Source organism: Coturnix japonica, chromosome 16 (assembly GCF_054131305.1).
Source record: "Coturnix japonica strain WE chromosome 16, WE-NBRP24, whole genome shotgun sequence".
In the NCBI taxonomy this organism is placed as follows: Eukaryota; Metazoa; Chordata; class Aves; order Galliformes; family Phasianidae; genus Coturnix; species Coturnix japonica.
In genome coordinates, this window is record NC_140678.1 from 1,699,138 (window position 1) to 1,718,766 (window position 19,629).

Sequence of the window (19,629 nt, forward strand, 5' to 3'; positions counted from 1 at the left end):
TCCTGCACTGTTTATCCATGGGGCCACCCCATTAGTGGCCCATTCACTCCCTATGTCCTGCATAGATCCATGTCCTTGATGGCCAACCACACGCTGCTGGTTCATCCCTCACCCCCAAACGATCCTTTACATCCCATCCACGTTGATCACCCATCCCATTCATGATTCCCCATCCATTCCCTGCCTCCTACATCTCTCCCACGTGTTCCCATTCACATCCCATTCATTCCCCAAGTGCTTTATGGTGGCCCATCTCTGTGCCCTAAATACCGCCCATATCCTCCCTCCCTGAGCTCCATCCTTCAGGCCATGCCCTCAATGCCCACCCACCCCCCACCCCCCTCGACCCCCCTCTTGTCCCTCCCCTTCTCTCTGTGTGTGCTCAGCCCGGGTGGGCGCTGCGGAGCGGGGCCGGGGCTGCAGGGGGCGTGAGCGGGCGGGGGGCGGGGGGCGAACGGGGTTGAACGGGCAGAGCGGAGGGAACCGACGGAGGGGGGGGAACGATGCCCAAAGCGGCGCTACCGGGACAGCGAGGGGGGGCACGGCGCCAGGCGGTGGGGTAAGGCTGGGGGGAGAGGGGATGGAGAGGGTTTATGGGGTGGGGGGGGGGGTCTATGGGAGGGTATAGGGGGTCCCTAGGAGGATTGGATGTTGGGGGGGGGAGGGGTTTCTATGGGGATGTGGTCCGCGTGGGGTGGGGGGTGGGGGCAGATATCGGCAGTTGAGGGGTCAGTGTGGGATCCCTGTGGGGGTCGGGGGGGCTCCCTGTGGGGTTGAGTTCTATATGGGGGGCTGGGGATGGGATCTATATGGGGATGGAGGGGGGGTCCATCTGGGGATGGGGGCGGGCTGCACCGGTGGCCATTGGGGCTCTGTGTGACCGGGGGGGCTCAATGGGGGTCTCAAGAGGAGGATGGGGGGGGGGGTTGAGGCTGGGTGTGTATGTGGGGGGGGGGGGGTCTCCAAGGGGCAGCTTGTACCCAGGGACTATATCCCGCGGCGTGACCGGGCGGAGGGATCTGCCGCCCCCGGCCCTACGGGAGGCGGAGCGTGGATTGGGGGGGGGGGGGCGGAGAACGGAACCGGGGGGGCGGGCGGAACGGAGAGCGGAGCTTCACGGCCGGAGGAGGAGGAGGAGGAGGAGGAGGAGAGGAGGGCAGGAGGGCAGGAGGGCCACGGCGTGGTCCGGAGAGAGGCCGAGAGCGGGTGGAACTGCGGCCATTGGGGGAACGAGAAGCGGAGGGGGCGAGGGGAGCGGTGGGCCCGAGGCCGAGGAGGCGGAGATGGAGCGGAAGAGGTGGGAGAGGGTTGGGGGGGGGAGGTGGGGGTCCTGCGTTGGGAGCTATGGGGCTGAATTGGGGGTCGTTGGAGGGCTGCAATGGGGGCTGTTTGGGGAATTGAGGGGCTGCTTTGGGGGCTGTATGGGGTAATTGGGGGCTGCTTGAGGTCGTTAAGGCTGTTTGGGGGCTGCTTGAGGGTGTTTTGGGGCTGCTTTATGTGTTGCTTGAGGGTGTTTTTTGGGTTGTTTTGGTGTTTGCTTGGAGTCATTGGAGGCTGGTTTGGGGTCATTGGGGCCCGTTTGGAGTTATTATGGGCTGCTTTGAGGTGTTGGGGGGCTGCTTTGGGGGCTGCCGGCTCCCTGCTGTGTGCTGCCCCATGGGTTGGGTGCTGTGGGGTGATCCCTATGCAGTGCACTCATTGCCTTGCAGTGCTGAGCGGGTCCCATGTGTGCAGGGTGCTTTGGGTATCAGCAGGAGGGTCCCATCATCCCGGGGCTGCACCCACTGTCCAGTGCTACTTTGGGGTCGAGTGAAGGCTCTGGGCTCAGCAGCATTGGGTATATGGTGGTCAATGGGATGTGCTATCAGCTCTGCATTCATCTTCACCATCTCCTTATGATGGTGAGGATTAGCATTGAGCACTGGGTAGAACAGTGCTCTCTATCAGGGTCTGATGCTGGAGGTGCTCATACAGTGTTGGGTCCAGGGAACCCAGAGCTGCACTTAAAACAGAGCTGGGGGGGGGGGGAAGAGAATAAGTGCCCTATTATTCCCAAGGTATAATGAGTTTTCCCTTAATATCAATCTGGTCAGAGATCAAAGGCATAACGTGGCCCCGCTGCACTAATTTTTGGTTGCTGTTGCATTTTGCTTTACCTCAGAGTGGAGAATAGACGAGCAGCTCTTTATTAATAGCTCTGCTATTGCTGCCTGTTGCTTACCTGGCTGTTTTCTTTCACCCAGCTGCTCTGAGCACACGGACTCGGTGAGCGTGGACAATTGTGTGCACAGCTTCCCATCAGAAATAACTGGAAACAAACGCTCCCGTGTACGGTCGCCAGCTTTGGGGATTAACACCAATCCAAGGTGAGCAGCACGGGCAGCACAGGCTGCTTTATTTGTGTATATGGAGATCTCCTTGTGTCCTGTTGAAGTCTGATTTGGGAGGTAGATGTGTCGTACTCTACTCTGTCCTCCAGCCTTGCCAATGGGAGCAGTGCAGGAGTGCTTTATTCAGTGCAGTGGGGCTGATGGGCTGCAATAAGGTTGGGGTGGAGGGTTTGCTCTGCATGTCATGATGAGAACCATGTTAGTTGATGAAGTCTGAGTGAGTTCTGGCTGTGTGGGATCTTCTCGTGCTCTTTGTGCCCACCTGGAGAAGGAGGGTTTACAGCTGCTCTGTGCAGCAGTGCACATAGTGCTTCTATGTGTCTATGGGGCCACGTCTTTGGCAGCCCATCCACATCCTGCATGGCCCATTTAGTCCCAGTGTTCTGCATGGCCCAAGCTGTGGTTCTGTGCCCTTGGTGGCCCATTAAGCAAAGCCATGTGGATGTGCTGCTTGTGTGTGGGCTGATGCTCTGCCTTAAGACAGCTGTGGGCTGTGAGCAGGGTGCCCCGGGTGGGTGATGGGGACATTGATGTGTGGGTATATATCCCTGTGAGCACATCAGGATGAGAAGTGGTGACTGCAGCACTGACTGCAGCGCTCACCTGGTCCTGGTGGGTTTGCACTGTTGCTTTCTGTGCTGCCTCATTGCATCCCATAGAGATGTGGGGGCACCGGGGTGAGTTCAGGACCTGCTACCACCAATAATGGGGACAGTGGATGTGATGCAGGCAGGAAAGGGGAGAGGAAAAGAGGAGGAAAAGCATTTTGCCTTCTAACCATCATGAGGCTTTGAGCATATGCTTCTGATTGGGGGGGGGCCTTTTGGTGTCGGTTCGGACCATCTCTGTTTCAATTAAAGGCTGGCAATATCCGGAGCGAGCTGGTGGGATTTGTTTTGCCTTTTGTCCCTCCCTTCCCAAGTTGTGAGGAATCTGGCGGATGCGAAATGGGGAGAGGAGAACAGAGGGGAGGAGACTCGTGGAGTGAGGCAGGAGGAGGGATCCTGCTGGCAGCACAGAGACAAAGGCTGAGCTGAGCACAGAGAGTGGGCACCTGGCGGCCACGTGCCCTCAATGGGCTGCGTGCATCCGACCCATCTGCACCCATAGAGCCCTCGATAGCAGATTCAGGCTCTATGGGGCTGTTCTATTAGCACTGGGTAGACAGAATGATGTGGGAATCACTCGTGGCGTCGTGGTTCCCTGCTTTGTAGGGGTGGGAAGAAGCTCACAGCACCGGGACCTGCAGCTACATCCAGAACAGGTTGTTTGCTGCAGTTTTGTGACAAGATTTCTTCCTTTTGGGTCTCATTTGAAGTCTTCAGTTCTCAGGAGAAAAGCCAAAAGCAACAATAAAGCAAAGCTTTCTGCTCTGCACTCGGAAAGAGAGAAATTTCCTCTTTCATTGCATTAAAAATCTCATCAGCTTCATCATTGCTGGAGCAGCATCTCTGTGCCTCGTTGCTGGCTGGAAGCACAACCTGCTGAGTTCTGTCACTGAGGTTTTATGGCTGCGTTTTGTTTTCTGACCCTCTCAGCCCCACAGCTTCATTCCCCCATTGCATTGGGATAGAAGTTGCTCTCTTTAACCCCTCGTTGCTTTTGTTTTGGGCCAGAGCTGTGAGTCATTTCAGGATCGTTTTAGTTGTGAGCTGAGTTGAGTTAGAAGCTGTTCTTCAGATCCCTTGCAGAATTACTCGAGTGCACGCTGACAAATAGAGCTGCAGGCTTCGTGCAACGCGCTCTGAGTGCATCTGGCTCTGTTGCTCTGGAATCCCCCACGCTTTGAAGTGGCAGAACAAGAACCTTGCACCTCAGCACAGCCCTCAGCACGTTGCTTTTAATATTCCCTTCGGTGGATTTCTGGTTGTGTTAAATAAATGGGAGCTGCAGATCTGAGAAGGGGAAGCAGCATCGTGCCTTTCATGCAGCAGGAGCTTTTCTTTTCGACTTAGCTGACAGCAGTGAAAGCTCTGCCCAGAGCACTGCTGGAGCTGCTGCTTCCTTTGGGGATCACAGCATACAGCTCCCTTTGTGTTTGGAACCAGTGGTTTCAAATTTGATGTCTGGATCCAGTCTGTTCCTGCCTGCTTCTTCCTGCTCTGATGCCATCTTCTGGTCTGAGTGTTTCGCAGCTCACTGCAAACCGTCCTGCACACCAACAAGGATGGAGCCCTTCCTCCTCTGATATTTTCAGTATGATTTGTGCTAACTTTCCCTTTCAGGAGGTTTTATTTTGAGAGAGAGTTTTTAATCATTCGGTTCCTTCTGACTGTCTACTTTTCCTTTCCCCCCCCTTCCTTTTCCTTTTCCCCCCCCTTCCTTTTCCTTTCCCCCCCCTTCCTTTTCCTTTCTCCCCCCTTCCTTTTCCTTTTCTCCCCCCTTCCTTTTCCTTTCCTCCCCCCTTCCTTTTCCTTTCCTCCCCCCTTCCTTTTCCTTTTCTCCCCCCTTCCTTTTCCTTTCACCCCCCTTCCTTTTCCTTTCTCCCCCCTTCCTTTTCCTTTTCCCCCCCCTTCCTTTTCCTTTTCCCCCCTCTTCCTTTTCCTTTCTCCCCCCTTCCTTTTCCTTTTCTCCCCCCTTCCTTTTCCTTTTCTCCCCCCTTCCTTTTCCTTTCTCCCCCCTTCCTTTTCCTTTCTCCCCCCTTCCTTTTCCTTTTCTCCCCCCTTCCTTTTCCTTTCCTTCCCCCTTCCTTTTCCTTTCTCCCCCCTTCCTTTTCCTTTCTCCCCCCTTCCTTTTCCTTTCCTCCCCCCTTCCTTTTCCTTTCCTCCCCCCTTCCTTTTCCTTTTCTCCCCCCTTCCTTTTCCTTTTCTCCCCCCTTCCTTTTCCTTTCTCCCCCCTTCCCTTTCTTATACAGACTAATTGACTTGCTCCTGCCATTCATTGCCATGGGACTAGAAATCCTATGCTCACACAGCTTTTTTTTCCCACTCTGTCCTGCTATGGAGCTTTCAAAGAAGTAGATAATATGGTGGAAAAACACTTTTTCCTTTGAGCTACCCTAAAGAAGACCCCAGAGAGGTTGTTAGCATCTCAGTGCCGCAGCACTGGGGGGTGTTCTGCATTGCTGAAGCAGCACTGCTTCCCTCTGCCTGTGACAGCTTCATTATTTCCAGTTATTCTTGGCCTTCTAGTAGAAATCTATGAGCAAGAAGCTGCGTTTCTGGCTTTAGGAATAACAGAAGGTGACTTAATTACAGCTCTCCAACTGGCTTCAGGAGGCATTGGAACCTCATCAGTGCTCATTTGTATCCAGAGGGTGTAAGTTGTGCTGATAACACCTCTTTCTCTCTGTCTCCTCCAGAGGAGCAAATAGAGTCTGTAATGTGTGTAATCTGGGGTTACCCCGACCCAAAGGCAGCACCGTGCACTTGGAGATAATCCTGTTTTCATGTGATGTGACTGATCTGTCCCAGCACTGCTAAGTGCTGTGTGATAGAAGGAAACAGACAAGTTTGGGGAGGGCTCAGCTGGAGTTTATGGTGTTTTTCACCTATGTAACCCATATTGGGTGCACTGGGTATATATGAGCCTTTATCAGGTGTACGTGCACCTCACCTGTGCTCTGCTCCTCAGGAAACAAAGTGCTTGGCATGTTAAAGATGCAAAGAAACAGAAATGAGAGGAATTAAGGGAATAAAGCAGCGTTGTGATGCTAAATGAGATGTGAGGACGACTTTGTGCTCAGAGCCTGTAGTTCTTACTGCCTGCTTTTTGCTTTATGCACCCAATACAAAAGGACTCAATTAGTGCTTTTTGTAGTAGTGCAAAGGGCTCTGCTGTTATTAAAACAAAATGAGACTTGGAGTCGTGTGTGCTTGCCAGCTTGTAGCATCCCCATGTAAAATCAGGCGTGTAAAACAAACCTCTTCTGTTTTGCCATTAATTGAGAGTTTTGTAAGGTTTTGACCTTTTATTCCTGCATCAGTTAAGTGTTGTAGTTCATTGCTTTGCACCTCGGTAATGAACGTCTTCCTCCTTGCTGCTGCACAACAGAGTCTGGGGGAGGACTTATGGTGCCTCTCAATGAGATTATCCTTGGAAACAGGTGCTGTTATTAGAGACAATGGATTGATAGCTGCCTTTATGCCATTGTCTCCAATTACTCTGCTAATTATGCTCTTAATTTATACGTGGTCTAAATTTTGTTCCCAGCGAGTTCTGTGCTCCATTTGCGCCTCCCAATAACAACGAGAAGTTGACCTGAGTGCAGCAATACCCATCTCGAGCTGAGCATGAGCTCAGGAAGAGAAACACGACTTAAAACAGTGCTGAAGTGCAGAAGGTTTCGTTCTCCTTCCTGATCTCTATCTTTGCTTTTCCAGCCCCAGTGGTAAGAAGTTCCGCAGCAAACCCCAGCTGGCTCGTTACCTGGGCAGCTCCATGGACCTGAGCACCTTTGACTTCCGCACAGGGAAGATGCTGATGAGTAAAATGAACAAGAACAGGCAGAGGATGCGCTACGACTGTTCCAACCAAGCCAAAGTAAGTTGTTCACCTTTGGGATGAACTGAAGAGGCAGCACCGTGTGGATGGTGCATACAAACAGCCTTCGTAAGCTTATGGACCAATTAGCGCACAACCTGGTTCAGAGCAGTGTTTGTCCTTAGTCTTTTTCTACACCTCATGAATAAATATGTTTAGCAGATGGTATGTCTGCATTCTTGAGGACAAAGCCTGTCCCACAGCCCTTCCCAGATGAGCAGGGCAGATCTCAGGGGCACAATTCCTGTCTTCCATGTAACTTAAGGTGCATTGAAACCTTCAAGTCATTGGGGTTGGAAGGACCACTGAGTTCATCTAGTCGGACCTAATGGTTATCAGTGCTGTCGTTACCAATGTTGTATCAAAACTTCTAGGTGCATCTTTATAGCTGTAGTAGCATTTTGGCTAATATAAAACATTTCACGGCATTTTCTCCTTACCTTTTGTTTTGAACTGTTTAGGGCAAGCCTGATTTGAACACGGCGCTGCCCGTCAGGCAGACGGCCTCCATCTTCAAACAGCCTGTCACAAAGATCACAAACCACCCCAGCAATAAGGTGAAGAGCGATCCTCAGAAAGCTGTGGACCAACCCCGGCAGGTGAGGTGTGCAGCTCAGAGGCTGCTTTTCCAGAAGGAAGAATCACAGAATCATAGAATGACTTGGGTTAGAAGAGACCTCAGGGCTCGTGAAGCTTCAAACTCCACTGCTGCAGGCAGGGCTGCCAACCTTCCCATTTAATACCAGCCCAGGGACCCATCCAACCTGGCCTTGAACACCTCCAGGGATGGATGGGGCACCCTCAGCTCCATTGGGCAGCTGTTCCAGCACCTCACCACTCTCATAGTAAAGAACTTCCCCCTGATATCCAACCTAAATCTTACCAGTGTGGTGCTTGTGATGTGCTACATGGGGTGCTACCCCCTGCAGATGGGTTTATCATTACTGGTTAATTGCACCTCTTTGAGTACAATCCGAAATTCACTTGGAGTGTCACTGTGACAGAGTTGCCTGTTGTTTTTCTTCTCATGTTGTATATTTGCCAGCAAGAGAATGGACCAATAGTAAAGGAAATCTTTCAGCTTAGTTTCATCAAGTGAAAGGATGCTCAGAGTGCACTTGGACCGGCACAGCTTCGGAGCTGGGCATTGGTTCAAGTGAGGCTGGTGTGTTCAAAGCTGCCTTTGGAAGGCGTTCTCAGTTCATTAGTGCTGCCCAGAGCTGACAGCCCGCTGCCTCCATAGAACTCACACCAGGGTGTCTGTGAATCCTTCCCTGTCGTGAGCCCATCTTTATTCCTTTTGGAAGCCAGAAGTTCAGCTTCATTAGTGTGTTCAGGCGCTGTCAATGGTACCAATTAGCAGGGTATCTTACACTCTTGCAGGTGGCATTCACGTGTATCACTCAAAGAATAAAGTGATTTCATTAAAAATGCCTTATAAAATACTCCTACATCCAAGCTTGAGAACTTACCTTTGTGAAATGAGATTGAGCCAGGGGGCAAGCTGCCTTCAAAGCAGTAAATCAGGATGAGGTGTGGGATTGATGGGCAGTGAGGTTTGCTCCCTGCCTTCATGCATGGCCGAGCCCTTCTGTAGTGTCTCCCACCTTTGCCTGCAGCAATGCCCTGCCTGCTCCTGTAGCTTGCAGGTATTGGGTGTGTCTATCAATTCCATTTCTTTACGTGTACCAATCTTACGTGTACCAATCAGTGCTTTCTTTCATGGCAGCTCTTCTGGGAGAAGAAATTAAGTGGGCTGAATGCTTTCGACATTGCAGAGGAGCTGGTGAAAACAATGGACCTTCCAAAAGGTTTACAAGGTAATCAGCCTGCCCTTAGCTCTGGGGGTGACCTGTTGGCTCCAGTGATGATCCAGAGGTTGAGCTCTTCAGACCACTCCTCCTCCAACAGCAGCTGTTAATGCCCTGTGACCTCCCTTTGTCCTTAGGGGATACAGCAGCATAATGAGAGGAAGTGGCAAAGTTTCTTGCCTTGTGTTTGTTTGTTTTCCAGAAGCAATGCCTGTTTAAACCGCTTCCACTCCCAGGCTGTGTTTTACGTGGCACAATGAGGGATTGATCTGGGTTTCAATAACCTTGGGGGGGGGGGGGGGGGGGAGTTGTGCAGGTGCTATTAGAACCCTTTAGGGCTGAGATTTGCGTCGTGCTGACTTTCTAAATAACACCACCTGCTTTGCCATTAACATTTAAACAGTGCTTTCTGTTTGATTTGCTGTTTGTGGTGCAGTGCTGATTGTCACTTCTCTGCCTTGCAGGGGTTGGACCTGGTTGCACTGATGAGACCCTTCTCTCTGCCATAGCCAGTGCTCTGCACACCAGCACCATGCCCATCACTGGGCAGCTGTCTGCAGCCGTGGAGAAGAATCCTGGTGTGTGGCTCAACACTTCACAGCCGCTTTGCAAAGCATTTATGGTGACTGATGAAGATATTAGGTATGAATCAGAGAAATACTGCCTTGAGATGTTTCCCTCCCTGTGCTCTCTCTGTTCAATGGCAAACTGAAACCTCTGATAGTGGAGCGTGGCTTTATCAGAAAGGTAGAAAAGAAATGGTTACACGAAGCAGCTCTCACACAGTCATGTACTTAAAGCAGCTCTCATATACTTAAAGCACGTTATATGTTATTTTGACCATGGTCAGTTACTCTGAGGTTTCAGGTTGATGTTTGTTCTTCATATTGTCTGTCTCCTTTAACTGACAAAGGTGTCTGAGGTTGAGTAAGGTTGGTTAGGGCACCTCTCAAGGAAAGGGGTGCTTGGTGAAAATACATGCAGTGTTTTCCCATCTTACTCTTCTGTGTCAGCACAAGACCAACTCAAAGCATCAACTACTGCTGTGGCAGTGAACAAGGATGCAATTCATGGAGCCACAGCTTGCTTCCAACAAATCAGGGTTGGTCAGATTCAGCTTTAAGCACCTGATGATGTCTTTAGTATATTCCTTTCTCAAACCTGAAATCACACTTCTTCACATTCATTAATGCTGGAATTGTTTTGACCATTCAGCTGGTCAATCTTTTTGAACTACAGGATGACATCTGTGGGGTGTGATTTAGACATGAATGACCAGGAAAAGCAATCTGCTTATAGCTTTGTGGTTTCCTGTAGCTGAGATGAAATAGGAATCCCATGCACCGCAGTTTGTTGACCAGTTCTTTACATTGCGTTACATGACTTAAAGACATAACATGAGATAAAAGGAGCTGTTAACATTGAAATATTGAGTGGAAAAACTAAGGTGTTTCTTTCAGCCTCGCTTTAATGCCAGGCCTTTTTTATTCTAATGGTACAGCTCTTGCAGATGACTCTTTCCAAGTCCTTCTTTTCTGCCCAGTCTTCTCTATGAACGATATTTCTTTTGCTCGAAGTAGCTTTGAGAGTTAATGTGAGTGCTGGTTGATTTTGGGGCAGGAAGCAAGAGGAGCTGGTGCAGCAGGTGAGGAAGAGGCTGGAGGAAGCTCTAATGGCTGACATGCTGGCCCATGTAGAGGAGATAGCAAGAGATGGGGAAGCTCCTACAGAGAAAGAAGGAGGTGAAGAAGAAGGAGAAGATGAGGAGGAGGAAGAGGAACAGGATCATGATCAGGAAATGGAGAATGTATAGTCCAGGTAAGGTGACAGCCTCCTTTCTCACCTTAATTTAATGAATAGTGCTTCATTGAAGGCAGAAATCTTTTCCAGACTCCAAATGGCAGCAGATGAAGGATTTGATATTGAAAATCGACCAGTTCTTGTGATGTCATTTCCCCCTCCAGTTTATTTATTACAACCTGTGACAGGCAGGAGGAGGATCCAACAGGGAGGCAGGACAGCTGATGTCTTATGGGCTCAGTTCTCTGCCTTTTCAACAAGCATTTCTCTTGCAGTATTAGAGAGCACATCTCTGGAAATACGAAATAACATTTATAGAACTCAGAAAGGGCAACTTGACTACCAGAAAAGGGAAGTTGCTAAAATACTTTTGTGGCAGGAATTTGTAAACTGAAAGTAACAGAAGCACGTACACGTTCAGAATGTGAGAAGATCTGAATAGTTTAATGCTGCCAACTGCAGGGGTTCACAGAAACCTGCCTTTACACTGAGCAGCCTTTAAAGTTACCATCAGGAGCTGCTGCTGGTGTTCGAGTCTGCCTGACTTTCACTTTTACAGTGGAACTTTTTTAAGGTGCAGGTGGAATTTTTTTATTGTCTTGTAACCCAAAGTAGCTCAGAGTGATAAATCTTTACTGTGTAGGAATGCAGAGATGGGGGGGGGGGGGGGGGAGGGACCTCATGCAGTGAAATGAAAACAGAACTCACTGGTTTTAATTTCTGATCATTTTAGACTAAGAAAGCAGTGAACGTTCTGTGTCTGAGATAGGACAGCCAATAGCCTGGGTGCTGCATTGTGCAGATTCCAGTGGTGTGAGCCTGTCGGGCAGGAATCAGGAATGTGGAGGAAGAAAGAAAAGATCTTTGGGATGAACAGCAGGAGAAAAGAAAAACCCCTTTGGAGGGAGTGGCAGCTGCTTTTTAGCACGAGGTAGAGTGAAGAATGATTTATATGAAGCTGGAAGGTTGGTTGTAATGTGAAATCTGCTCAGCGTTCAGGAGATACCATCTTGCATCTGGGCTCTATATTTTCCTGGTTTACCACATGACTAGCAGTAGCTTTATTTGGACAGTGAATATCTCACATTCCTTTCTACTACAGAGGTCTGGCCCGGCAGAGAACCATAACAAACCATCTGCTGAAGGTGAAAAACAGGAGATAAAGAAGTGGTGATGTTTTGGCACTGGTTCTATGGTTCACAAAGGGGTTCAGAAGTGTCTCTTAACTTACCAGGTACTTCTTTCTTTTTCCTTCTAGGGAGTTCCATCTTAAGAATTCCCAGTACAAACCCTACCAGCAGGGTCAGCACAACTATTTACAAAGCCAAGAGTGTCTGCAGAGTAACTTGCACCACCAGTCCAGCTGCAACTATGAGCATTTTGATGTACACTTCAGGAAAAGCCAAGAAGCTGATGGTTCATTCATTGCTGGGTAGTTTGGAAGATGGAACTTGACTAAGCTCTACTCCCCCTCCATTTTGTAAAGGGGGAGGGCAACTGGGGAAAACAAAAGTGGGAGGGAATAAAGGAATACAAAACAGTGGGAGGGAATGTATTAGGAACCGAACTCCCTGTCCTTTTAAATTTGGGTTTGGTTTTGTGGGTCAGTGATGGGTGCTACGTTTTTCAAGCTTTTCTATCCAAGTCCCTTTAACGATGACCCATAGAAACCATTTTCTCTCTGATGCAAGTGAGAGAGATGCTGTTTCACTCCTTGGCTGCTCTGCTGTGGGCTACCTGTCTGTACCAGTCTGCACGGAGGTCATTTTATGTTGTGGATTGTCATTCCATGTGTCAATTCAGGTCAGTGAGTTTCATTTTCCTCACAAGACCACGTTGGTCTTGGCAGCGTAGTCTCAGAGATGAACTACCAGTGCCTATTCCACCTGAGGTTTTGAAAAGTAGGGGAAGTTACACATGAGGAACTGGTCAATGGCAATCTGGTTTTTAGTGAGTTCCAACATCACAACCAAATGCACTACAGTGCACGTTTTTATATGGAGTTCTGTGTATGCTCAGGCATAACAGAACAGATAAGATGAATATACCCGCTCAGTGGTATATTTTGCTTTGGTTTATTCTGGTCAGAAGGACCTCAACTCAGAATGGGAGGATTACTCATTTCTGACTGACAATGAGGAAGACTTCCTCTTTTCTCTTTTGGTGCCAAGAACCCTCACCTCTGTTTCTGTGTGTGTGGAGGGAAGGGAATCCATTCCAATAGGTGTTTCTACACATGCTTTCATGTGCAGTAATGTTCTGACCTCTTTTAAAAACAAGGTAAAAGGTTGATTTTTTTTCTATAATTGTTACCTAAAAAAGAAAAAAAAAAAAAACAGAATCTAAAGCTTTTTATTAAGTATTAAACCTTTCTTATTTGCATGTGCAGTGAAGTGACCAGCATTTTGTGTCCAAAAAATGAACTGATGTGAAACCTGCCTTAATGTGTTTCTAAGTATTTGGCTTCACCGTGGGTACCTTGATTGATTCCTCAGTCTCTTCTAGTACAACTGTGAGCATTTTGGGGTAACTTGGGGCTGCAAAGGGCTTTATCTGGGGAGGGAGGATGGGGAGAGGGGGAGGAAGATGAGTGTATAGCTTGGGGAATATGTTGACTAGGTTTCAGAAGCTATTTTAGTCTTAGGGTATCCACTGCATAATACATGCGTGGACATCTCAGCTGAGAGTATAAAGTGGTGGATTAAATATTGTGCCACTAACCACTTGTACAAGTTGTTGGTATCCCAAAACTTGGGGAAGAAAGTAGCTCCCAGAGCCTTTATTGCGTGAGAATGGTTAGCAGTCAAAGCGAGGGACCGGGGAGACCTTTGGGAGAGTTAGTTTGCTTTAGTGATGTCCGTAGGTTTAAAGCTCCTTGATAAAGATCCCATGCCAAAGTGACTGATACTGTATGAACTTTCTTTTGCTATTGCTCATTTGGAGTACTGCGAGAAGACTGAAACTGTACTTTGCTGCTGCCGTAGCAGGTATTGCCTTGGGGGTCTTTTACCTTCTACTGCAGCCCAGTGAAGATGATTTTCCTGTTTTTTAACCAGTCTGTTACGGTTATTATTCTGTAAACCTGTCCTCTTGTAATTCGTTGTGTTGAATTAAATGTTTCTCACAAAGCGGAGACTCTTCTCTTCTCCCTCCAGCCCCTGTTTGGTGTTTGTGTGCTGTATTCCAGTGATGTGGGCAGGGAGATGTTCACGTCTTCATGGTGGGCTCTGTTCTGAGGTTTGGATCTCAGTGTTTGAGACCCATAAGAGAAGGATAAGAGTGACATTATGGAAAGCTACCGAGTCCTGTATCCTCAGCGAGTGGCTGCTGAGATGTGCTGTGTTTTAGGCTGGATTTGAGCTCTAGAAGTCTATAGCCCACCATGGAGGGGTTCTTATGACAGTAATGACCATGTTCTGGTGCTGTTTGGGTGGTTCCTTATAAACTTTTCTATCTAGTGATGCCTCTGCTTACTTGTATTTAAATGGAAGTGCATGTGAAGCATACATAGCAGCACAACGCAGGTGATTGAGAAGCTGACAGTACTGTTTTGATGCGCTGAAGATTAAGAAGAATGAATTGTGAAGTTCAAATTGCTGCCAACTGGTGTGTCAAATCAAAAGCCTGTATGTGTTTGCATTGATATGGAGGGAGCTGATTGCTCAGAGTGCCAGAAAAGGAATACAGGGCACATAAAGATACTTAAATAACATTACCTGCTTGCTGAGATGGGTGAGTAAATGAATGTTCCTTGTAAAGGAGCTTGCTGTCTTTCTCATGCCTCTGATCACTGAGTTTCTCATTGCAGCCTGCTGCCATGGACATGATGGAGGGGCACAGGGTGATCAGCCTTCATTCTGCATATCCCCAAGGTGGAGAGAGTGGCGTTATTGAGGTGTATCTTTTGAAGCAGTAAGTAAAGAGCACGTGTAAGAAAAGCAATTGAATGGAATTAAGGCAAAATGTATTAGGCTTGGGTTTGTCCTGCTCGTTATTTGCTTTGGTCATCTGAAATGATGCTATCAAGCCTTATAAGTGGTCATTTTCACAGGAGTCTGCCCAGTACAGCTGCTATTGTGCATCTTCTTCTGCAGCTGGTGTCACTTTGGGTTTTTGCTGAGCTCACAGAAGCCATATGAGCCCTGTCCTGTGCTCCTCGTGATGGTTTGTGGCCCACCTGGAAGTTTTACGCTGCAAAAATGACAGTGAAATCAGCTGTTTGCTCAGATGTTGGTACAATTTAAACCTGCAGAGTTCTTGTAGGTGGCTCTGCCTGCTCCCATCTGAAGCCCAACTTGCTGTGCTGCCTGTTGAGCAAGAGAAGGGAGGAGTTTTCTTGCTTGTAAACTGAGCATATTAGGAAGAGAAAACAGGCATGAGAGGCACAGCTGGGCTGCTACTGTGGGCATGTTAAACCCAGCACGTGGAGCCTTTTGTTCCATCTCTCATGGCTTCCTAGCAATAATACTGCAGCCAAAAGGTTTGATGTGAGAGTTCACTGACAAATACACGCTCTTGTTCTGCTTCCTGGGTGAGAGGAGGAGCTGGAACGAACTTGGCAAATCAGAAACACGTGTTTCCATCAGCGAGGCACGTTTGGGTTGCAGTGGGAGCTGAAAGCATTCCCTTTGTGCCAAGCAGACTGCTGAATGGAAGCTTTTCAGCAGTGGCAGTTTATCAGCTGCTGCTGGAGGTAATTCTGCTTCTCTTTAGCTCTGGCAGGCTGTTCTCCTGCTCCTTTCTATAATCTAAGGGTATGTTGAATGGGAGAGTGAATGGAGGTGAAAGAGGGGGGGGGAAATACATGTATTTTGCAGCTGTCTTGCTGAAAGCTAATCTCTCCCAGGCTGAGAGCATTGTGAGGAGCAGAGGGAAGAGGCAGTGTGCTGTGCTGATAAAGTTTCCTTGGTCAGATGAGTTTTGGTTGCTGGTCCTTTCTGGCTGCAAAAAGGCCCTTCCCATCTTCCCTACGTGCTCAGCTTCCTTCTGGCTGAGCCTTGCTGTTTCCTCTATTCATTTCTGTAATTCACTCCCACTCTTTACTACTTTGCAGGAGGTGGTAGAGCAGAATATAGCGAAGGACAACCCATCTCCAAGCAGAGTCCACGTCCTTTTGGTCTTGCTTTAAAGAGAGCCTGTACCATGTGGCCTGATGCTCAAAAGGAAGGTAGGAGAATGTGTTCAGAGGGAATAGGGCGAACAAGGGGAGAAGGTGGGATCCTAAAGTCAGGTTTTTAGCATTAACTATCTGGTCAGCCCTATTACTTGGGATTGTGTGCATACATAAGGCCATACTCAGGAGTCAGGATGCCCATGGAGGATCTTTGGATCATACCCTGTCCAAAAGTTGCACTTATCCCCTATCAAACAAATTGTGTTTCATTGTTCAGCTGGTGTCACACACAACAGACCCCTGATAGGAACCACAGCTCCCTGCTGTAAACACAATATGACATCCTGGGTTGGATGCAGCGAGCTGAAAACTCAGGTTTGCCCTCGGATTATCAGAGATCAGCCGTGTTGCCTTGAACTAATGAGGGCAAAGCGTTGCCCTTTTGTTTAACCCCATGACCAGCTGCTGCGTGTGAGAGGAGCACAGAGCAGCGTTGGCTAAATGCTCATTTGCAGTCATAACATTTTGAACTCCAGCATGACCTGCCAAATGGTGTTTGAGATGATTGCCAGGGTTACGGGGCTGGCTTTGTAATTGAGTATTGATGATACGGATCCAGTGCCAACAGCTGCTCGTAAGGTTTCATTTACCAAACAAGGCAAGGCGTTATTTAATTCATTCCATTAATCTCTCCATGTTTAGTGCATTCTTTGTACCATGCAGAGTCACTGAGGGAAATGCTTAGAGACTGTGCAGAACTGGAATAGTAGGGCAGTGAGTGACCTCGTCGTGGTTTGTCTCTAGTGGCAGAGCTCAGGAACTGCTCAGCTGAGGAGAGCTGGATGGATTTGCATGGACAAAGTACAGCTCTTGGGATGAATAGGCCCCAAGTTTGGGCTTTCTGGAGGAAATTAGGAAGTTATTACTTGGGTTTGCTTGTGATTTGAGTACAGTGTTACGTCCCGGATCAGCCTGTGAAGCAGATTTGACTAGGATGCAGCGATCTGAAGGGCTGTAGAACTTGAAAGCTTGGTTTACAATCATTTATTTCTTTCGTGCTTTTATCTGAGGTGCAATTAATTCCTGGTTTTGCATCGAGTGCTGCTCCACAACTTCTCAGAAGTCATTACCTGGAAGCTGCATCCTTCATGAATCTCATGCATGGCAAAAGAGACGTCTGCTCATGGCTTCCCCCTCAGTGCCTTGTTTTTATGTGCTGCTGTGTTTCGGAGGTGTGCTCAGCTTTTTGCATTGCTCAGAATGCATCCATGTGTGCACAGGGGGTCACACGAGTCGGTCAGCACAGTGTGTGTGTGCCCAGTGCCTTTATCCCTCCCATACTGACATTGAGACTCCTCACCTCCATCCAACATCCATCTGTTGTTCCCTCCGTCAGCGACTTTGCGAGTTGATTGATCTCAGACTTAGGTCATTTTTCCAAGTTGCAGATCTTGTCAATCTGTCTGGCTCCACCTACATGCAGTGATTCAGCTCCTGATGTGCTGAAATATTCCCCTAAGCCTTCCCACACACCACTGAGGACTTCTTTTTTATATAGTTCTTCAGGCTGCAGCACCTCTCCTGCTCTGAGCTCAAAGCTCGCATTCTTTGCATGAGGTTTGCATGATTTCTTTTGCTTGGGGAACAGTGCAGAAAGTCAAGTTAGAGCTCCTGAAGACTTAGAGCTACTGCAAAACACACTCCCCACCTTAATGCTGGATCCTGTGTGTTGCATTTGGTTAATGCACTGTGATGAAAGGAGATGAGTGTGAGGGTTCCCCCCCCTCCATATTCAGGTATTCTCTCTTTAAGGCCTGGTCTTTGTAACAGAATAAATATTCTAGGTAGGGTGTTGCAAGTTCTGCATTTACACACTTGACCTGAAATAGAAGTGGATCTCACAGAGTTATGGAGGGAGTTAACACTTGCATAGCTACGGTGGTAATAATAACTTTGCTGTGGTTATATTGATGTATTTCCACATCCAGAAAATGGCTTAACGTGCTGCTACACCTCTGCTTTGCTTTAGTACAGCGTTCTTAACTCCTGTGTGTACGCAGGGGGTGGCTTTGGGTGACAGTTGTGTTCTGAGGATGCTCAGCTGAGCACAGTGCTGAGCCTTCTAGGGGCAGCTCCCCAACTTGAGGCTGCTTGGTAAATGGCCACAGAGCAGCAGCAGAGAGAATGGGGAATGAACCCTGATAGGAAATAGGGGAAACCATAAGCAAGCGTTGTGTAGGTGGGCTTGGAAGCAGTGGTGCCCACTCTCTCATTTCAGTTGTGTTCAGGGAAGTTGGGTCTTAGAATCACAGCATCATTAAGGCATCACAGCATCATTAGAGCTGGAAAAAGACCTCTAATATGACCAAACCCAACCCAGCCCACAGTGACCACTGATTGTCTCCCAGCTGCCTCTCCTCCTCTATGGTTGTTCTTTACTATGGCAGTGGAGTTTTTGGTAGGCAGGTGGATTTGTGCTGAAGAATTTGTCTAATTTATGTAACCCATGTTCCCTTGTTAATGAAGCCAAGACTTTTAAGGACTTGCTAATTACACAGGTTAAAAAAGAAAGGTAACTTCGGGTCACGAGTGAAATGAAGAAGGGAGGGATAGAAGAAAGCATGAGCTACTTGGGCTGGAAATGGAACGGAGCACAGGCATAACATCAAGCAACCAGATTTGCCATCAAAAAAAACCAGCCCATGTTTTAAATAAGAGCTGGCACTTTCCAAGGTGTTGTGGGACGTGACGGCAGTGATTTCCCTAAAGGGCTGAGAGCGTGGGCAAAAGTGACAGAGTTTAGAGCTGCTGTTGCAGTTGCTGGGGTGACTTCAGGAGCCCGTGCACAGCATTTCCTTATGGAGCTTCAGCATGGCATCAATTCAGGCTGCACCGAACCACAAAGGATGGAATAGACCTTTGAGAACATCGATCTGTGTCCCCATCTCTGCTGTTCTTCACCACCTCTGGGAGTTTTTTGGTGGGGTTTTATTTGGGTTCTGTTTCTTTTTTGCCAGTCTCTGGCAATAGGAGAAGCTGGGAATGAAGAGGTTGCAGCGATTGTGTGGCAAGTCATGGAAAAGCCACTATTTTTAGTGGGTTGATGGGGAGTGATTCAGCTCAGTAAGTGAAATATTTTGAGGAGTGTGAGCAGGAGACGTCTCACAGTCAGATCTGCTTTTGTCACATCTGCCTTCAGCAGGGAACTGGGAGCTGCTCCCGGCCAACCCAGAGCCCTCAGCAGCTCATGGGATGGGATGGGGATGGGATGGGGATGGGATGGGGATGGGATGGGATGGGGATGGGGATGGGGATGGGGATGGGGATGGGATGGGATGGGGATGGGGATGGGGATGGGATGGGATGGGATGGGATGGTGCTGTGAGCACAGGGCAGGTGAAATGGTGATAGGAAGAAATGCAACCACAAGAGGAGAGGAGCAAGCTGAGCTTGCACGAGGGCATTCCAGCAACTGGAAAATGTTCCTCTTATAGCTGCCAGCTAAACAGAATGGAAAGAAGGCTGCAGTTCCTGATGGCTGTTATCTTGCTGGATAGAATGATGGGGAAGTGGAAGGGGATCATCATAAGGATGGGTTGAAAGTCCCTCATTGTGGGTCAGACCTTGGGGAGCGCAAGGGCAAAACTGGTGGTGCTTGTTTGGCTGCTGACCCTCAGGAGTTAATGTTTGCTGGGATGTGTGCAGGGCAAACAGTGAGTGGGGGGGTCCTGAGGTGGGGGGGGGTTCTTGCAGTTAGAAGCAATGCCAGTGGTGGAACTGGTCCCATAGACAGGGATGGGGTTAGAGAATGGTGTGAATTGTGGCCTGTGGACTTTGAGCAGGATGGGGTGGGTGTTTTGAGGCAGTGGGTGAGCTAATAACTTGATCTTGATAAGCGTTAGGGGTGAGTGAGCATGAAGTCACTGCCAGGAAGAGCTGGGAATGCCCTGCAGGGCCTGGCTCAGGTGGGGCAGGTGAATGGGAGGGGAATGCTTTGCAAGGAGCTGATGTATATAACTGGGAGCATAGAGGG

The 19,629-nt window shown here is 48.6% G+C and overlaps 1 protein-coding gene across 2 annotated transcripts; it reads left to right on the forward strand.

Annotated features, from left to right (window-relative positions):
- The first annotated feature begins 445 nt into the window (after positions 1-445).
- Positions 446-13,611, forward strand: MBD3 (methyl-CpG binding domain protein 3). Of its 2 annotated transcripts, none has more exons than XM_015886735.3 (8): positions 446-559; positions 2,244-2,366; positions 6,713-6,872; positions 7,334-7,471; positions 8,602-8,692; positions 9,148-9,325; positions 10,304-10,501; positions 11,742-13,611. In XM_015886735.3, exons 1-7 carry the CDS (start codon positions 504-506, stop codon positions 10,494-10,496), a joined length of 939 nt encoding a protein of 312 aa, XP_015742221.2. In that variant the 5' UTR covers positions 446-503; the 3' UTR covers positions 10,497-10,501; positions 11,742-13,611. The 2 variants fall into 2 exon arrangements, with proteins under 2 accessions (XP_015742221.2, XP_015742222.2); XM_015886736.3 differs by lacking the exon at positions 446-559 and adding an exon at positions 1,109-1,297.
- Positions 13,612-19,629: the final 6,018 nt, after the last annotated feature.

Bases quoted from the DNA above. Each gene is read 5' to 3' on its own strand.
- MBD3 (XM_015886735.3), top strand. From the start codon at position 504: ATGCCCAAAGCGGCGCTACCGGGACAGCGAGGGGGGGCACGGCGCCAG. The intron at 2,367-6,712 runs GTGAGCAGCACG...TTGCTTTTCCAG, and splicing joins GGGATTAACACCAATCCAAG to CCCCAGTGGTAAGAAGTTCC. The intron at 7,472-8,601 runs GTGAGGTGTGCA...CTTTCATGGCAG, and splicing joins CTGTGGACCAACCCCGGCAG to CTCTTCTGGGAGAAGAAATT.